Genomic DNA, 16583 nt, shown 5'->3' with positions numbered 1-16583 from the left:
AGTGTCGGGGAGGAGCAGCACGTGGTTGTCAGACGGTTCAGGCTCTGAGAAGAGGTCAGAGGATACAGCGACAGAGTGACAGTGGAGATGATGTCTTACTAAGCAATAAAAGTATTATAATAGATAAGTCCCATACATAGGATGGTGTGTGTGTGTGTGTGTGTGTGTGTGTGTGTGTGTGTGTGTGTGTGTGGGTGTGTGTGTGTGTGTGTGTATCCACAGCCCTGTGCAAAAAAGAAGCACAAAGCTTTACCAGGCAGAGAATCGGTCTATCCCGTGGTTGTCTACCGCCTGATGGTTCATATTAGTATTCCATCTATTGTTTATATTTCAACTGTATTGCCTGCTGAAGAAAACCAAGCAATTTGTGCCCTCACCGATTACATAAAGACCTGCTAGACATGTTTACTAGGCCGCCATTGTAAATAACAATTTGTTCTTAACTGACTTGCCTAGTTAAATCAAGATTAAATATCAATCCTACATGTGCTAGATAGAAACAGAGCCTAGAGTTTTCTGTCGACTTTTTTTTGTGTGTAGTTTTCATATCAACACATCTTTCAAATAGTCTGCAGTATGTTTTTCATCAATCTTTGAAATCTGTAGGCTATTAATGTTTCTGGTTGACTAACGCTTGAGCCGAAAGCCAGAATCCTTCCGCGTCCCATTGCGCTGCCTGTGACACGCCCTCTCCAGTGTGTGTGCCCGGAGATTAAATTGACACTGGCTAGAAAAGTTCCCTTGAATGTTTAGTTGTTACAACATTCAACACTAACTTCCCAAAATGTGGCCAATAAATGTTCTGGAGTGTCAAACATATCCGCCAAAATACATTGAAGTGAACGTGAGTGCGAATTCTGGGATTCCACAGAAAGCAACAAGTGTGTAGGCAAAAAACGGTCAATATGTGCCCGGTCCAGCTAACATATGTCGACTAGGCTATTTGAAAATGTTTCAAGTAGCACATTCTAAGATCAAGGAACACAAATAAAATCGGATTTTCTTGCGAGCGAGCAGTGTTCATGGCACGCTTCAGCAAGTTTAGCTAACTGCGCAACCGGACCGCCGTAGCAGTCTGTTTATAACCCATTAGGCTACATACATGTTTGTTTATGGTAAGTGTAGATGTGCGTCGTTCATGACCGCTGGCGATCGACCAAGCTCAACCCAGCTCAAAGCAAGAAGTAACCTACAATAGGCTAGCCTATGACGTCAGCCTATTTCTGGGAACGGATACATGGTATTAATTGTATCCAATAACAGGTAGGATAGCTGACGAGGCCAGCGCACTTCTGGACATTGCCACCAACTTCTGCAACATTGTTTCTCATTCCAGCCCGAGACCCAGCTGTTCAAGTTAACTACAGAGACTTTGCAACGGATGCTGGGCAGATAACCACAGAGAGCTATAGGGGAGAGGGGAGAGAGCGAACTTACTTGAAGGTGAGGATGCATAACGGTCTGTAGGACTTGTGGCTTGTGTTGTCCGCCATCCTCTTGCCCCAAAAGTCGTTGGAGAAGATGCTCTGCAGGCTGGACCCGGGCCGGACGTCGGGGTTATTGCTGATAGCCCACACATCGTCGTGCACGAACTCCCCGTGCAGAGAGTTGCTGTAGCACAGCGCGCACAGAGCCAGCAACACGGCATATCGACCCGCTCCTCTCCCCGCTTCTAACGGGACCGACAGGCGGAGCCGGCCAGGGGTCTTCTCTCGTCCGTGTACTGTCATGTCGGCCCTTGCCTGGCAACAAGCCGCTTGGGTCTGGGAAAAAGCCGGGGTGAGTGGGGAGCCATATCCGTTCCGCTAGACAGGCAGGTAGCGACTGTGTTGCCTAGTGTGGGCTGCGGGGACTGACTATGAAGCAGCCAGCGAAATGAGAAGCCTCCTCTTGACGCATGCGCACGGCGCAGTACGGGCCTTCGCAGAGCTAGAGGTTCATTAGCACCATCTAGATCGAAAATCAATAGCGCGCGGCGTACTGTTTCAGCCGACATGACCTTTATCTTTAGACTAGGACAACAATAAACGAATGATTGTCTAGGACGGGCCATGCGGGGACGCGCTAATAGAGTGAGTTAGATACATGCCCGTGTCCTGTCAGTCTGAGTGGGAGAGATGAGAAAACAAAGACCTTGTCTGTCTTGTGAGCTCGAGGTCACTGACTCTTACCCTGCCAAGCGGGTTATTATACGCACAAAAAAATTAGGGGTTCAACAAGGGTTCTTCTAAGATCTTCAAAAAACCTTAGGGTTCTTGGCACTGACAATTGACCCCATAGGAGGTGGGGTTCATCGAGGAACCTCCTTAGTTGGTGGGGGTTCTTGCAGGAACCTAACTGCCCAACTGAAACATTTGGATTTGAATTTGAAAGGACAGCAGGTGCAGGCACTTAACTGACAAATGTAAAGATCTCCTCGTGATCTACATTAATATTGTTTTAGGATGATATTTGTGCAAATCTTTCTAAAACAGAAAATTGACACAATCCAATGGATATCAATCAACAAAGAGGTAAGAATATGTAGGCTATGATAATATGTTGAAGGCTAGCTGTATTGGGTGCAGATGACTGAACTGCTCACTTATGTGTCTGCAGGTATCTGAACAAAATCCAAGGTATGAATACTGTAGTGTGCATGTTTTGTTAAACATCTGTATAATTACTATTTTTTGGGATTCACAGACTTCACCCCCCCTACACCTCTGATGAATATAACAGGAAACCTGTTCAATCACCATGCACTGCAAAATCATTCTGGCTATGGATACGGAGAACATCAACACATTAACATCAACACGCCAGAGGAGATAACCATTAGACTTGGGGCTCTGCTGGGAGTTTACCTCATATTTACATGTTTTATTCTGTTTGCCTCTAAAATCATAATAAACACTAACAACTAAACTATTGTGTTATTGTTGTTATTGCTATGCATATTATTAATAATATGAATATTAATAATAATAGGGTAGGGGGGTAGATAAAAAATTAACCCCAAAAGGTTTTTCAAAAAGTTCTTTGACAATCCATTAAAAGTAGTTCTTCGGCGAACTTATAGGGGTTCCCCCACAGTTTCAATTTGAAGAACCCCTAAATAATACTCCAGGAACCTTTTATTTTTAGAGTGTACACTGAGTGAACAAAAACATTAGGAAAACCTGCTCTTTCCATGACATAGACTGACCAGGTGAATCCACATGAAAGCTTATTGATGTCACCTGTTAAATCCACAAATCCAGTGTAGATTGACTGCCAGGACCTAGGATCAAGGGAGACACTCAAGTGTTTTAGTACTATATCTCTTGACACAATGATGAAAATAATCATGGCCTCTAAACCTTCAAGCTGCATATTGGACCCTATTCCAACTAAACTTCTGAAAGAGCTGCTTCCTGTGCTTGGCCCTCCTATGTTGAACATAATAAACAGCTCCCTATCCACCGGATGTGTATCAAACTCACTAAAAGTGGCAGTAATAAAGCCTCTCTTGAAAAAGCCAAACCTTGACCCAGAAAATATAAAAAACTATCGGCCTATATCGAATCTCCCATTCCTCTCAAAACATTTTGAAAAAGCTGTTGCACAACAACTCCCTGCCTTCCTGAAGACAAACAATGTATACGAAATGCTTCAGTCTGGTTTTAGACCCCATCCTAGCACTGAGACTGCACTTGTGAAGGTGGTAAATTACATTTTAATGGCGTCAGACCGAGGCTCTGCATCTGTCCTCGTGCTCCTAGACCTTAGTGCTGCTTTTGATACCATCGATCACCACATTCTTTTGGAGAGATTGGAAACCCAAATTGGTCTACACGGACAAGTTCTGGCCTGGTTCAGATCTTATCTGTCGGAAAGATATCAGTTTGTCTCTGTGAATGGTTTGTCCTCTGACAAATCAACTGTACATTTCGGTGTTTCTCAAGGTTCCGTTTTAGGACCACTATTGTTTTCACTATATATTTTACCTCTTGGGGATGTCATTCGAAAACATAATGTTAACTTTCACTGCTATGCGGATGATACACAGCTGTACATTTCAATGAAACATGGTGAAGCCCCAAAATTGCCCTTGCTGAAAGCCTGTGTTTCAGACATAAGGAAGTGGATGGCTGCAAACTTTCTACTTTTAAACTCGGACAAAACAGAGATGCTTGTTCTAGGTCCCAAGAAACAAAGAGATCTTCTGCTGAATCTGAAAATTAATCTTGATGGTTGTACAGTTGTCTCAAATAAAACTGTGAAGGACCTCGGCGTTACTCTGGACCCTGATCTCTCTTTTGACGAACATATCAAGACTGTTTCAAGGACAGCTTTTTTCAATTTACGTAACATTGCAAAATTCAGAAATGTTCTGTCCAAAAATGATGCAGAAATATTTATCCATGCTTTTGTTACTTCTAGGTTAGACTACTGCAATGCTCTACTTTCCGGCTACCCAGATAAAGCACTAAATAAACTTCAGTTAGTGCTAAATACGGCTGCTAGAATCCTGACTAGAACCAAAAAATGTGATCGTATTACTCCAGTGCTAGCCTCCCTACACTGGCTTCCTGTTAAGGCAAGGGCTGATTTGAAGGTTTTACTGCTAACCTACAAAGCATTACATGGGCTTGCTCCTACCTATCTTTCCGATTTGGTCCTGCCGTACATACCTACACGTACACTACGGTCACAAGACGCAGGTCTCCTTACCGTCCCTAGAATTTCTAAGCAAACAGTTGGAGGCAGGGCTTTCTCCTATAGAGCTCCATTTTTATGGAATGGTCTGCCTACCCAATTGAGAGACGCAGACTCGGTCTCAACCTTTAAGTCTTTATTTAGAGACTCATCTCTTCAGTAGGTCCTATGATTGAGTGTAGTCTGGCCCAGGAGTGTGAAGGTGAACGGAAAGGCACTGGAGCAACGAACAGCCCTTGCTGTCTCTGCCTGGCCGGTTCCCCTCTCTCCACTGGGATTCTCTGCCTCTAACCCTATTACAGTGGCTGAGTCACTGGCTTACTGGTGCTCTTCCATGCCGTCCATAGGAGGAGTGCGCCACTTCAGTGGGTTGAGTCACTGACGTGGTCTTCCTGTCTGGGTTGGCGCCCCCCTTGGGTTGTGTCATGGCGGAGATCTTTGTGGGCTATACTCGGCCTTGTCTCAGGATGGTAAGTTGGTGGTTGAAGATAACCATCTAGTGGTGTGGGGGCTGTGCTTTGGCAAAGTGGGTGGGGTTATATCCTGCCTGTTTGGCCCTGTCTGGGGGTATCATCGGATAGGGTCACAGTGTCTCCTGGCCCCTCCTGTCTCAGCCTCCAGTATTTATGCTGCAGTCGTTTGTGTCGGGGGGCTAGGGTCAGTCTGTTATATCTGGAGTATTTCTCCTGTCTTACCCGGTGTCCTGTGTGAATTTAAGTATGCTCTCTCTAATTCTCTCTTGGAGGACCTGAGCCCTAGGACCATGCCTCAGGACTACCTGGCATGATGACTCCTTGTTGTCCCCAGTCCACCTGGCCGTGCTGCGGCTCCAGTTTCAACTGTTCTGCCTGCAGCTATGGAACCCTGACCTGTTCACTGTGATTACTATTATTTGACCATGCTGGTCATTTATGAACATTTGAACATCTTGGCCATGTTCTGTTATAATCTCCACCCGGCACAGCCAGAAGAGGACTGGCCACCCCTCATAGCCTGGTTCCTCTCTAGGTTTCTTCCTAGATGTTGGCCTTTCTAGGGAGTTTTTCCTAGCCACCGTGCTTCTACACCTGCATTGCTTGCCGTTTGGGGTTTTAGGCTGGGTTTCTGTACAGCACTTTGTGACATCAGCTGATGTAAGAAGGGCTTTATAAATACATTTGAGTTTGATTTTGTAGATGAAGGGGAGACAGGTCAAAAAAATATATTTTCTAGCCTTGAGACAATTGAGACATGGATTGCGTACACTTTAAAAAGAAAAGATTCCTGGAGTATCCTTTAGGGGTTCTTCAAATGGAAACTGTTGGGGAACCCCTATAAATTCTTCGAAGAACCATTTAAAAGGGTTCTTCAAAGAATCCCTTTTAATGGATCCTCAAATAACCTTTTGAAGAACCTTTTGGGGAACATTGAACTACACTCTAAAAATAAAAGGTTCCTGGAGTATCCTTTAGGGGTTCTTCAGATTGAAACTGTGGGGGAACCCTTATAAGTTATTCAAAGAACCCCTCTTAATAGATCCTCAAAGAACCTTTTGAAGAAACTTTTGGGGTTAATATCTGAACTACCCCCCCTCCCCTATTATTATTATTATTAATAATAATAATAATAATATGCACAACAATAACACAATATTTTAGTTGTCAGTGTTTATTATGATTTTAGTGGCAAAGCAAAATAAAAAAAATCTAAATGTGAGCCTCAAGTTCAATGGGTATACCCTCTGACGTGTTGATGTAAATGTGTTGATGTTCTCCGTATCCACAGCCAGAATGATTTAGCAGTGCATGGTGATTGAACAGGTTTCCTGTTATATTCATCAGAGGTGTAGGGAGGGTGAAGTCTGTGAATCCCAAAAAATAGTAATTATACAGATGTTTAACAAAACATGCACACAACTGTATTCATAACTTGGTTTTTGTGGTAAAAAACTGTTTTGATGAAGGTTTTCATTCACATATCTTGTCCATAATGTAGAGGCCTATGAGATATTCATTGAAGAGGCAAGGGAGGAGGATGGTACATGTGATCTCCATAACATACCAATAGACATACCTTTGTATGCCTCATCGTCTGTATACCTGCAGACACAGAAGTGAGCAGTTCAGTCATCTGCAGCCAATACAGCTATCCTTCAACATATTCTCATAGCCTGCATATTCTTACCTCTGTTGATTGATATCCATTGGATTGTGTCCATTTCCTGTTTTAGAAAGATTTGCACAAATTTGAAAAGACAATATCAATTTAGATCATAAAAGGGACAAACCTTACCTTAAATTGAGGACATCTTTATATTTTTCATTTAAGTGCCTGCACCTGCTGTCCTTTCAAATTCAAATCCAAATGTTTCAGTTGAGCAGTTAGGTTCCTGCAAGAACCCCCACCAACTAAGGAGGTTCCTCAATTAACCCCACCTCCTATGGGGTTCTTGCAGGACCTTAACTGCCCAACTGTTAGTGCCAAGAACCCTAAGGTTCTTCAAAGAACTTTGAGGATTATAGAACCCTTGTTGAACACCTCATTTTTAGAGTGTATATGTGCCATTCAGAGGGGAATGGGCAAGACAAAATATTTAAGTGCCTTTGAACGGGGTCTGGTGGTAGGTGCCAGGCACATCGGTTTGCGTGTGTCAAGAATTGCAACACCGCTGGGTTTTTCATGCTCAACAGTTTCCTGTGTGTATCAAGAATGGTCCACCACCCAAAGGACATCCAGCCAACTTGACACAACTGTGGGAAGAATTGGAGTCAACATGGGCCAGCATCCCTGTGGAACACTTTTGACACCTTGTAGTCCATGCCCCGATTAATTGAAGCTGTTCTGAGAACAAAAGGGGGGCAACTCAATATTAGGAAGATGTTCCTAATGTTTTGTAAGCTCAGTGTAGACACTGGTAATAAACATGTTTACAAGAGAGATAACCATAAATCAATGAACCATGATGATGGTTACGATGTGGGATATTGACCATAGCAGGTTATGATGACTATAAGATTTAATATCCATCCACTTCGTTGTAGGCTACTGCACTAGGCCTACTGAAAATCAATCCATTGAAAAAACATCCACTAGGTCAGTATGTTAAATCTACACTTTCCAAAAACACCATACATAAAAAACCCTCTTTCAAAGCATTACTTTAATAATTTCTAAATAGGCTGGTGTTGAGTTTGTCCTCAGCAGCAGAATGCAGGTATTGTGCCAGCCTGGTCGGTGGGAACGGCTGTTGAGTTGTATGATGATCATCCATCCAGCAGGCCCTGCTACAGGCACACCAGCTGGCCACTGCAACCCCACACCACTCCTGCTGCTGTCCTCCACAGAAACCTGTACAGTCAAGATGGCAAGTAATGAAGGGCTACATTCATATGCAGCAGGTAAAGGTGAAGGAATCGTCCAGTCCCAGTAGAGACAGCGGCTATTCTCAGATAGCTCAGAGCCAGTGTCAAAACCATCCCCGCTGACGCAATATGACTAATGGAGACAATTGCATACAGGTACTTGACTTCCAAATGATGTAGCACTTAAAAATTGTGTGTGTGTGTGTGTGTGTGTGTCCGAATATGTCCGAATATGTCCGTCCAGTTAAACATAGCCGTTGTCCCTCTTGTGGTTAAAACTACTCATTGTCATTCCTGTCCTGCCATGCCTGGCCAAACACCAGCCGACCACCAGTGCCCATGCCAATGACCCTCTCCATAAAGTTGCATTGGCAAGGCAGCATCATCACCTGTTGATGGAGAGGAATGGTTATACTTCTACAATGGCCTATTTGTTTTTACCACCATCTGTTGGGAGGGAAATATGCCAATACAATCACATCCAGTATGAATTTGTTTGGGTTTGGTGTTTAATAATGCTAACAGTGCTTTAGGATGAATCCAACTCACACAGACTGAGATAAATATATATATATATATATATATATATATATATATATATATATATATATATATATATATATATATATATGAGAAACACAGATGAGGATGGACACACACACACATACAGTTCCCTTAAATATCCAGAGTGTTCCCACTCACATTAACATATCTGTTAGTTCCAGTCTGACGCCTGAGACGACTTTAGCTCTCAGACAAATTAAGGGTAGAGAATTAGGTCTCTTTGTGCCCTGTGGGGATGGTGGGCACAGAGCTTGTGTGTGTGTGTCAGTTTGTATGTGTGTGTGTCTGTCAGTGCAGGGCGGTGGTGTGTATGTAGCCTACTCTATGTGTGTGAGGCTGTGAGCAAATCCAGCGCCACAACCTTGACAGACTGAGCCAAGGGTAGGACGTTTTTTCTCTGTCTCTGTTTTAGAGGCTTCAGGACAGGACAGAGCTGTGAGCTTAAAACACAACTGCACTGAAGGACAAGCACAGATGGACCAGACTAAATAATGTCTTATTCAAGCAGTGTGGCGGACATCCATATAGCTGCTTCCCATAATCCATCAGGTTAGTCATTCTGATCACACACAGCGGCGATTTTAGCATGTAAATCTCTTTGGGGCAAAAAATAATAATAATGTGGGATGCATGCCAGCAAAGCCACTACACAATACTAAACCATACATTAATTGCACTATAACGGTGACAAACGGTACCCACAAACTGTTAGGGCCTACATAAAGCTATCCCAACAGCAGAGTCCCAACAGCAGTCCCAACACCTTACCACTGCTATATCTGGCTATCAGCGGAGCCTTGTCTGGCAACGAAACAGTTCATTCAGCCTCGTTAACTGCCTTTAAAAAAAACATAGCTGATATGGCTGACTTGCTTAAACAAATGTGGTTTCTACTGACAATTGAGATGTACAAACTATGGCATAAGGAGATGACGAGCGGACAAGAGGCAATCCATCAGTTTGATTAAGACATCAATGAGCAAGCTAGGACGGACGTAGTCAATAAAACTATTTGTTCAGCACTTTTGAAATGTACATTGACAGAATTCAGAACATGGGCCGTTCTTACAGTGTTCTCCCTGTACACCAAGTCAGAACCGTAGGATAAATAGAGGGGGCATATAAGCAGACAATGAAAGCTCTTACAATATTCAATGATTACATTTCTCAAAAACAGGTTATAGGCTACATGTGCACCACCAAGTCAGAATAGTAGGTGAAATTAAGAGGGGTAAATAGACCAAATTATTAGGGTGAGGCACATGGGCTACTAACAGCTTACTACACAACATACATTTAGTATTACCTTCTTAGTTACAGTATACATATCTCCCTGGCATATTACATAATTTATGCAGCGGCATACAATACATTTTTGGACTCACCTTGTTGTGCTGTGCTCACTTGAACAGGAAGGTGGCACAGCGGTCCATTGTGGGCAAATGTTGTCATCAAACTTTGTCATCAAAGTCTGGCATTCTCTGGATTTATGGTGCTTTCAAGACAACTGGGAACTTGAAAAAAAAAACAAGGTTGAATCATGATGACGTCAGTGATCTTCAGGTCGTAGCTCTAAAAAGAGGCCAGAGTTCCGGATTTACAATTCCGAGTTGGATGTTTTCCCAGTCTGAGCTTGTTTTTCCTGAGTTTCCAGTTGTCTTGAACTCATTGAAGTCAGATTTCGCTGTACCAAGTTAACAGTTGTTTTGAGCGCGGCACAAATCATGCTTCATTGACAGCATGGCCAATGTTGAATGTTTATCATTTTAAGCTTGGAAAAGATACCCTTAATCCCAGACTTGGGACCACACAGGCACTCCAATGAATAGCAGGCTAGTGATTGCTTTGCAATGCTTGCAGTTAGTCACTGTCACCGATTCCTTCCAAACCACTCATTGTTGAATTTGCGATTTCCAACTTGTTGTGCAATGTTTATGTCCCATGGCCGATGAGCACCGATACGTTTTATCTATAATTTCTCTTCATTATTTCTCTTAATATGACAAGGATTAAAAAGGATTTGCCTGCAGATTGTCGACTTGATTCATCATGATGACTGCTAGCTAAGATTTATAAAGTATTATGTTGACATGATCAGTCCAATCAAAGCTACGGTACATATAACGTGATTTGACGTCATTTTATCTGTGGCCAATGACCTTCTAATGTAACTCTATGGCAGCACCAAAGGGGCTTGAATTTTGTCCCCATGAGTAACACAACACTGAGCCAATCACAGCACAACTGGAGAACATTACCAACACCTACGCTCCATATTTTCCGCTGGCCACTCCCACCACAGAAAGCACTAGGCTGAAACACCTGCATTTTGGAGCTGCCTTACTCAAGAAAGCAACCTAGAGACTATGTTTTTATGCAGCTTTATTAACGCCATAATGAGGAGTTTGTTACTAACACTCATTCACTGCAGCAGAGTGTGTGTAACAGTCCCTGGATGTGGCAAGTCAGCAGCTACATGAGTGGCGGTGAGAGCAACACAGACTGACAACTGTGACTGCCTACAAGACACTCACGCAACACTGCACCGTGCTAAATTACACAAAACACACACAAAAGTGTTTCCACTCGTGATGAAAACGCACAGGCTATGTGCTTTAAATCAAATCATGTGCCGAATACAAGTGAAGACTTTACCGTGAAAGCACATTTTTAATAGGGTACGAATAACATGTTTGACAAACACTTCAATTGCCCTTTCTACTACTTGAGAATAGCTTTCTGTCACTACAGCTAGTGGGGGGTACTAGGGAGGGGGCTCTGATGGCACAGTAGGGGGTTGGCAAAGGGTACACTGGGGCACACTGATCACTGAACCATGTACACACCGCCAGGAAACAAACTGGCGTGCAACACCTGCAGACAACCACCTCCTGTGCCCTGAGTCCAGCATGACAGGACCTGGGGAGAAGGAGGGGGTGGGGCGTGCCTACTGGGAAATACATGCTAAAGGGCAAGACAACTAAGTTGTCAAGTACTCCTTCCCTTACTCTCCTTCCTCCCCCTCTCTTGCTCTCTAGTCATTGCCAGAGGGTTGTGCGGTGACAGGATATCCTATCAGGGATGGACAACTTTGATGGTGGTGGGGGGCCACAACAAATCTGAACTCATGAGAGCCACAGATGCTCGCGGGGTGTAGAGAATGTTAGTTATAGAGCAACTGCTGCAATCCTACACATTTTTGCCATGGGACAGAAGATTTAGCAATTTTGTAACTAATTTCAAGCAATTCTGCTCATTTTGTCATTGGGAAAATGAGCTGTTTCACAGCTAATTTCCTGCAAGTGTACACATTTTGCCATAGGGTGGAGAGATGTTTTGTGTCGAAATTGCACCTTGTATATTCTAACTTGCAACAGTTGAGACCCAACAGGAGTTTCAAAAGAATATTTTATTTTGTGGAAATTGATCCAAGGGCATTTTAAATGTGGTGGGGCCCGTGGGCCGCCAGTTGTCCATCCCTGACTTATAAAATGCATATGATACTGTTGCTGTATCCACATCATCATGAAGGCTGTTCCAGGCCATTTCTTCACCCAGCAGCTGGCGTCTAGCTGGCCACACGGATCAAGGTCGTCTTCTCGACCATTTGTTTCATCTATTAGCAGCTCGCTATTCACCTGGGTTTAAGTATCCATTTTGCGCACCAATGTTCGCTCTAAACTGCGCAAGCGCAGTAGCCACGAGACTGCCGCGCAGAAATATCAGTCCACAGAGAGAAGCAAGAGATTGCTTTGGAAAGTTGAGTGATGTTCAATGGTCACCAACCCGATTACCGCTGGCCAATCGAATGGCTCAGATGACCGTGTCTGCAGTAATGAAGCAGGCACAAAAAAAGCTACATCAAAATTGATACTGTGAGATTTCAAAACGTTTAAAAACATGACTAGAGAGAGACTGTCAACAAATACAGCAAAGAGCTGCTGTTTTTATGAATGAGTTAATGTTTAAGTTTCTACTCAGCACTGTCAACTGTATTCAGCGCTACAAGCATTGCACCAGTAATGAATGAGTAGGAACGTATTAATAGGCTAATTAATAGGCTTGCGTTATTATTCGTGGTTTGGGTCTTTTTTAATATCATGGAATATTTCACTTTCTCTGTTCATAGGAGTAACAACATGAATTTGTGCATGAGGCAGAAATAATGCCGTGCGACTGGAGTTTTGTCGTCAGCTGGAAGACATTGTCCCTTTTTGGTCAGTGTCAGTGGAGGAAAGAGAGAGAGGAGGGATGTTGAGAGGCGGATCCTCAGTCTGCTGCTCGCTCTCCCTCAGCTGAGACTGACCATCGGATGCAGGCACCGTCAGCCCAGTAAAATAAAAATAAAAAGCAAATTATTGAAATGTATGCTCACTCAGCTGTGCCGCACAAGTAATACAACAATGGATATATTACCAGTGTGATCATATAGCCTACCTTAATTTAACTATTATTTTAAAAAAATGTCCGGAACAACAATGCACTGGCAGGGCAATTCAAGCAAAGCCAATATGCAGTGATAATGTATTGGGCCTATAGCTTTCTGCACAAACCTCATTGCTACAGTACTGTTTTTAATTGGTTAATGTTGCATAGGCTTACGTTTTTTAAGTCATGTTAAAAAAAAAATCTGAGCAGTAGATCTCGGCATGCATTTTGATCTTGACTCAGAAAAGGTTGCTGACCACTGTTCTAGAGTTTTCCCTGTTAACACTATCAACGTTTCCCTTTACAGTGGCAATTGTGATCGACTCAACACTAGCCACTTTCAATGCAACATACTCAAACAAAACGAACTATGCAAGAGATTTTGTTGTAGGCAGAACGCATCGGAGTAGGATTCTATTGCATTGACAGCAATACTCAACCCGTATGGTGCAGCATAAACAATCAGAGTTGCATTAGGCCTATATGCAAATAGACTATTGCCATATATGGATCTGTGCCGATTACTTTGAACTGGAATGTGTTTACAGCATGAGCAGTCATGAGTAGAATAACTTGTGAGATCAAAGCAAGAGCTGCATGTAGCCACATGCACATTTTGTTCATATCCTCTGCTAGTTAGTGAATTATTAGCCCGGTTATAGATTATTTGTAGTCAGCAATAGGGGAGTGATTGCTTCCTACAAGAGCACAAAACATGTACATTTCTAGACAACTTTGAAAAGCCAGTCAGGTAAAGAGCTTTTGCTTTTGTCTTAAAGGGGCAGTGTTGTATTTTGAGACAGGTTTGAATAAGCTAAGTAGCCAATAGGCAGAGTGTAGCATAATGCGTCTGATTCTCTGTAGTAATGGTATGAGAATAATAATGCATTTTATTTTGTAAAGTGGTTACTTGCATCAAACAACACAACAGCATTTTCAGTCACCTTGTCTGAACAACAAGTGGATAAACAGGTTAATGTCAAGCCCTGCGTGTTTTTTTTCAAAAGTCTCATGGAATGTAGGCCGACATTCAACACCACATATTAGCTGCTACTGTCGGCTGAATGATAGAACAGCTATTGCCATGTTAAAATGTTATGGGATGCATTTTCTCCATAGTTTTTTTTATGGCAGCCCACTCTGGTAGGCCTACATTATGATCAAGTAGCCTACTTGGCCACTGTTAAAACTTAAAGAGGGTACAGCCTCAGTGTTCACAGTAAACGCCCTGGAAGTTGTACAGAACTTTCACTGTTTGTGGTCAGCAGACCTGAAATTTGCTCAGCGCTGGAAACAAAATGGTGGGAACATTGCTGCACACCGTATATTCACCTCGCCATTCTGGGACCAGGAGAAAAATCTAACATCTGCTTTCTGTGGTCTCTCCGACTATAAAGAATGAAACGGTTTTGCCTCATTAATTTGCTTGTTTTTTTCCCCCCATTGGAATGGTGCATCTGTGAGTGTTCAAGGTGGCTTTCTGTGCACTAATTGCCTTCAGAATGCATGGTGCACTCATCAACTGCCGCACCGCTCAGCAGGGCTAGGCAGGCCTACATTCCTGTGGGAGACGGAGCATGTCGACCACAATAGCCGTTATCCATCGGTAATGATACGGTTACATGTTCGAGGCGAGTGTGGGCCTCTCTCTTTCTACAATAGCGTTTGATTTCATTATTTCATTATAGGTCGGTGGCTGATTGCCGCTAAACGAGCCTGCCTGGCAGTTATGCCACTGCCAGGCCCATCGCAGCACGAGGTGGTATTAAATCTCACAGGTGTACTTGAGGATGAGTAGCTCATTAGGAGGAGAGATGATTATGGTACTACTACTCCGGTATGAAGAGCTTTGGGATGGAATCGTCAGACTAAACCCGTTATGGATTTTCCTGCCTGTGAGGTTTCTAATTCCATGCAGCTCACTCCACCCATCACCTGATGGTGCCAGAGACTAGGGGATCATAAACTGTCTACCCAAACTTCCAGTGACCTCTGCCATCAGGCCACCAATAGGTTGCTAGGGGGCAGGATACCAGAGAGTCCTGCCTGCTCAGGTCAGAGTCTCCTCAGTCTCTCTCCAAGTGGACAACGGTGAGTGATGTTGTTATTGAAACGTGTGCATTTACCGTTGGTTGTTACTATTGCTAGTTGTTAATAGTAGTTGATGCTATGTGTTACTTAGTCCTTTGCCGATGTCACTATCCCCTTATAGCCTATTATTGCTCTTGTGCCATTACTGATTCTGTCTCATGTGGTTTATTCGTATATTCATTCACATCTCTTCTCTGTACAGAACCATCTCATATATGTCATCTGGAAATAAAGTTCTTTAGTGTGTGGAACGCTCTCTGAGGTTGCCTTATTCCTCTGAACGGGAAAGTTGACAGTGAATCACAGACCAGCCCAACTGGAGAACCGCTCTCTTTCAAAACCCCTTCGGGATTCAAGTAGAAGGGACACAAGGGCAGGAGAGTGGCGCATGATTCATGATATCCAATCAGACTCCCTCATTACCAAAGCAAATGCAATTAACTGGTGTGTGAGCAGGGGTTGCAAAGTAGCCAAGACCCCCATTAGGAATCAAATATCCCATTACTAATGCAGCGGTGGACGGGGAGTAGTCAGCCGGAATGGGGCTTGAACCAGTGACCCTGTATTGTTACAATGCGAGGCAGCACACTTCAACCTGTGCTATAGAAGTCCACTCCTCTTAGCAGAGGCCAGTTTCATAGGGAGGCTACACTGTTTGTGGATGCTCCCTAAAGTTGAGACCAGCACCTGGGAAACTTGACAACTGTTCAAAATATATATAAATATATATTTCCACTCCTCACCATCCGTGGCGGAGTCTGGGGACCTCTGACTCACACAGGGCCGATAGAGACACAGTCAGCACTGTCAGTCTGCATCTCTGTCTCAGCTTCACTGGCGTGTGGAGACGGTCCCTGTGTGCCCTGGATACACACACACACACACACACACACGCAGGAGAGTTCTCTGTGTGAGTGTTTTTTTGGGTGGCTATAAAGGGCAGGGAACTGCCACATGACACAAAATTCACTTCACCTGAACTTTGCCTACCCCCATCCATCCATCCATCCATCCATGTAAGTGATTCTGACAGAGGCACACACTGCAGAGACCACAGGCAGTTAGCTGCCCCAGAGAACAAACACACATCACAGTACTCCACTCAATAGTTAGCTGGAGACTTCAGCTCACTTTTTAACTGTGAGCTGAAGTTATTTGGTTGCTGAACTGCAGCGAGGTCTCCCTCTTTGACTCCGCCCTCGTTTGCCCTTCTCATACTCTGCTTTAGTAAGACTATACTATCAGATCTGATTAGCCTTGCCCAGCACACCCCGGTCTATGACCATCATCATTACCTCCACTCTGCTCCCCAGGGGGAAAGAGGCCACCAGGCAGGCTGGAGGAGAGGCACCCTGACTGGGACACAGGGGCCAGAGAATCCCATCCATTATTACCAGGGCAGTAGACTAGAGTTAACTCTGTCTCTCTCTCTCTCACAGATTAGTGGAACAGCATCCTAGCATGGCCTGGAAGTGTCAG

General features: G+C 43.7%; 1 protein-coding gene across 2 annotated transcripts in view; it reads right to left on the bottom strand.

Annotated features, from left to right (window-relative positions):
* The window catches only part of LOC120050038 (protein O-mannosyl-transferase TMTC1-like), a 111456-nt gene extending 109618 nt beyond the window's left edge, over positions 1-1838 (bottom strand). For both annotated transcript variants that reach the window (XM_038996645.1, XM_038996646.1), the window contains exon 1: positions 1438-1838. In XM_038996645.1, coding sequence (XP_038852573.1) covers positions 1438-1730 — 293 coding nt within the window. In that variant the 5' untranslated portion in view covers positions 1731-1838. The remainder of the gene's footprint in view (positions 1-1437) is intronic.
* Between the last annotated feature and the right edge of the window lie 14745 nt (positions 1839-16583).

The sequence above is a fragment of the Salvelinus namaycush genome, chromosome 6 (genome assembly GCF_016432855.1).
Source record: "Salvelinus namaycush isolate Seneca chromosome 6, SaNama_1.0, whole genome shotgun sequence".
Lineage (NCBI taxonomy): Eukaryota > Metazoa > Chordata > Actinopteri > Salmoniformes > Salmonidae > Salvelinus > Salvelinus namaycush.
This window is presented reverse-complemented; position numbering and strand designations above follow the sequence as displayed.